Source organism: Frankliniella occidentalis, unplaced genomic scaffold, assembly GCF_000697945.3.
Source record: "Frankliniella occidentalis isolate FOCC.00 unplaced genomic scaffold, Focc_3.1 Scaffold2245, whole genome shotgun sequence".
Lineage (NCBI taxonomy): Eukaryota > Metazoa > Arthropoda > Insecta > Thysanoptera > Thripidae > Frankliniella > Frankliniella occidentalis.
Genome location: NW_026269331.1, coordinates 8,905 through 12,424, shown reverse-complemented (window position 1 = coordinate 12,424; position 3,520 = coordinate 8,905). Strand labels below are relative to the sequence as shown.

The following is a 3,520-nucleotide window of genomic DNA, read 5'->3' as shown; positions in this document are numbered from 1 at the left end:
GGCGAAAGTAGGCACTGATATGAGATGCCAAAGCGAGGCCATCTCACTGAAGTGACTTCTTATGGGAGTTAATACCAGCACATCATTTTACAGCCTCTCCATGTATACATCCATTGCAAGATTTGACATCTATACATATAAAAGTAGTGGGATTTAATCAGTGGAGAGAGGTTTAAGAATGATTAACTTCAAATCCTGGAGCGGTCTCTTGCACCATGGGCCAGGGCAAATTGAATCCCTACGCGAAGATAACTGCCCATGGCACTCTTGGCAGATGTAATGGCCACAGTTCAGTGCAGCATCACTCTCCTCCATGAAACAAACCTGGCATGATCTGAGACCTAGTGAGCTTGCAGGAGGTGTGGCAGGCTCCTGCTGTGCTGGTGCTTGGGCCATTGCAGGAGCAGGCACGAGGGAAGATACACCCGCCGTCTGAACTGCAGCAGCTTGCATCATTGAGGCCAGATTGCTTCCTAAACGCTTCAGAATAGTTTTCCTCTGTTTAGGCGGCCTTCCTCTGCTGTTCTTGAATTCGAATGGGAGAAGCCGGCCACCTAATGGAAATAAAGAAAAAGAATTATGAGAATGGTGATATACCAGAAAACATCAATCTAGTGTACAACGCTTCTTATTAGAAAAAGTCCAAAAAGATAATTGATTTGATGGCTCTGTCCTTTGGCATTAGTTTTAATAAATAAACTTATTGGGCAAGTCCTGAATTGTGAATCCCACAATTTAAATGTAACAAGCCCTTGTCATAAACCAACCTGCATTCATGGCTCCAGCCATTGCCACACCACTGCCGCCACCTCCCAACATGGACATCAGAGCAGATAGACCATTGTCACGGCTTTGCTGAACTTGCTGCTGCTGCTGCTGGTTAGCAAATCCTTCAAGGATCGAACTGACATCAGCAGGTTGGACCGAGGAAGACAGGAGGTTCATGAAAGCGTTTGAGTTGGTTGGAGCCGCAACTATGAAAACAAGGCAGGGGTTAGGACAATAAAAATACAAATCTGCTATGAAAAAACTAGTGACCACTCTCAGAGTACAAAAAGCAGCCACATTGCATTCACCTGCTGGTTGTTGGGGAGCAGCCATAGCCATCAAGGAAGCCAAGAGTCCTGCTGGATCATTAGGGCATGGAACAGTTGCAGGTTGCTGGCTCCCAAAAGCACCATCTGAATAAGAGACCAGTGAAACATAAGGTTAACAAAACTAGCAAGGCAGGTCAGAATGATTCAGACCCAGAGTATAATAGAAAGCAGGTTGACAAAGATCAAGTAGCACTTACGAGATGTGCTGGGCACAGCAGATGGAGCAGAGGGTTGGCCAGGTGATAAAAGACTTAGGAGACTACTCAAGTTTGCATTAGATGCTCCAGGGGTCACAGGTTGTCCAGCATCTGAAGTGAACACGTAAAATTTCTTGTTAGTGGCAAGCATACAAGTTAGGTCGGTGTGACTTAACTACAGATATTATCAAGGGGGGAGAAGATGGTTGACACTGGTTAAATGTGACTTACTAAATCCGGGAGCAACATGCCCAGTGGGTAGGAAGTTCAGGAGAGAACTGAAACCCATCATCCCATTCGTGGGGGTTCCTGGGATCCCATTCGTGGGAGTTCCTGGAGTGGCCGACAGCGGAGTCGAGCTGCCTTGAGAAATTCCTGGAGTTGAGCCTCCAAGTTGTTGCGCAGCATCTGTAATGAGCATCAAAAGAATTACTGGACAATGAAATAATGGGTGAGATATACACAACAAACTACAGCTGAGTCAGAGTGTAAGAGATTGAGATTGTTGCCACCAGTTAGATGGTACTTACTGAATGACGAGCTGGAAGGCTGGTGTTGGGCGAGGGCACTCGGCAGGAGGCCCAGAAGAGTCCTCATGTCCGCATGACTCTGACTCGTTCCACTCCCATGAGACGCAGCACCTGAAGAAAATGGATATGGGTAAATGGAATGAAACAAACACGACGAGTCCAGAGGATTAAAGTTGATTTCGTATCAAGACCTAATACCACTGAAGAGTATGGGGCCTACCATACAGTTAGATTGAGCAACAAAATAAAATCTGATTTAAGCTTTCATACCAGTGCAAAGTGTGAAAATAAGGGCACATTGAGGCTGCCTATTATGATCATGAGAACAGGGCAGAGAGGAACTCAGTAGGATCTTCTTGAAAGAGTGAGATGGAACTAACTTACCGTTGACATTGGCAGGACAGGCGAAGCTTGGATGTTGAGGAGTACTTTGACCTTGAGAACTACTTCCAGGAGTCGCAGAGGATCCTGCGTCAGGTTGTGGAGGCGCTCCCTGATTATCTGAAATCAGCATAAAAAGGCCCTGTTAATTAACAGTTGCAGGGGTGATAAAAAGGTTGAAGGGTGGCCAACGCAATCATGACTTTCCATTAGAATGAAGCATTCTGGTAAAGCTGAAGTGCAGAAGAATGCGGGAAGAAGAACACAGAAATCGCTGTGCTGTAACATTTTCTGATTCCTGGCATTCTTCTGAATATCAGCTTTAGCGAAATGATTTTTTATTCCCTTGCCTCTCGAGGAGTATTTCAGAGGAACTTTATTGTACTACATTCTGTCATTCCCTGACCAACGCTCAATTTCCCTGGCTTTTCTCATGAGAGGAGAAGTTGAAATACAGAATGGTACAGGGGATAGCTGCGGGTCGCTCTGGCAGGGCAAAGGAAAAACCTCAAGGGATTTAAAGTCAATGGTTGCGGCTCTCGACAGACTTGAACATCGCGAGTTGGGACACGTGCACTGAAGCACCAACCCCGCCGAGAGGTTAACGGGCGTTTCATGAGCGGTTGTTGAAAGTTAAAAAGACACAAAAAACGAATAAAGGACCACGGAAAAGAATGTACAATCTGTTCTGATTTTAAGGATAGCCATATACGGCCAGTAAAATGAGGCATGAAGTGAGGAAACCGCTCCCACACAACCACGAGGCACGTAGAGACCGAGGCGAAACTATTACACACATTAACGGAAAATGAGGTTGGGACGTTATCACGCGGAAAAGATTCAGACAACTATCAATCTCCTAAAATCTACCTCTGTTAGATTGCATGACGGCGGATGGCTTCGAGTGGACGAGATGAGGAATGGACGAGGTGAGCAATGGACGACTGGCGGCTACTCAACGCTAGTCTCAACGCAGGAATGAACGAGGACGGGTTGGGGAACCGGAAAGAGTGATGTGACGCAACCACGGCCGTGACTGGAGTGTACCCACTGGTTGCGAGCACTGCAGCCAGGGTTTGGTCGGTTTGGTCCATCTTTAGACCGAAAGCTAATACGTACTTATCCAAAACCTATGTGATATTTATTACTGCTAATTTCTGTTTTAGAACACTTAGGTGTTGTTACGTATCTAAAGCTATCTCTTCGATTCACCAGCCCTCTTCTCCCACTTCATGTGCGGTGCATTGTTTGGCTCCATGGTTGAACAAAGCCCCATTAACGGCCTCGCAGCAGCTCGCAGACTCTTTCCTCTGTT

The 3,520-nt window shown here is 46.2% G+C and overlaps 1 protein-coding gene across 1 annotated transcript; it reads right to left on the bottom strand.

Moving 5' to 3' along the window:
• Window positions 1-324: 324 nt before the first annotated feature.
• LOC113215426 (polycystic kidney disease protein 1-like 3) lies at window positions 325-3,186 on the bottom strand (the record flags this gene model as incomplete). The annotated part of the gene is made up of 8 exons (XM_026435056.2): window positions 3,076-3,186; window positions 2,209-2,325; window positions 1,825-1,935; window positions 1,526-1,702; window positions 1,295-1,405; window positions 1,077-1,181; window positions 768-974; window positions 325-554 (listed from the first exon to the last, which is right to left on the bottom strand). Coding segments are annotated over exons 1-8 (1,074 nt in total), but the record flags the coding sequence as incomplete, so codon positions are not given.
• Window positions 3,187-3,520: the final 334 nt, after the last annotated feature.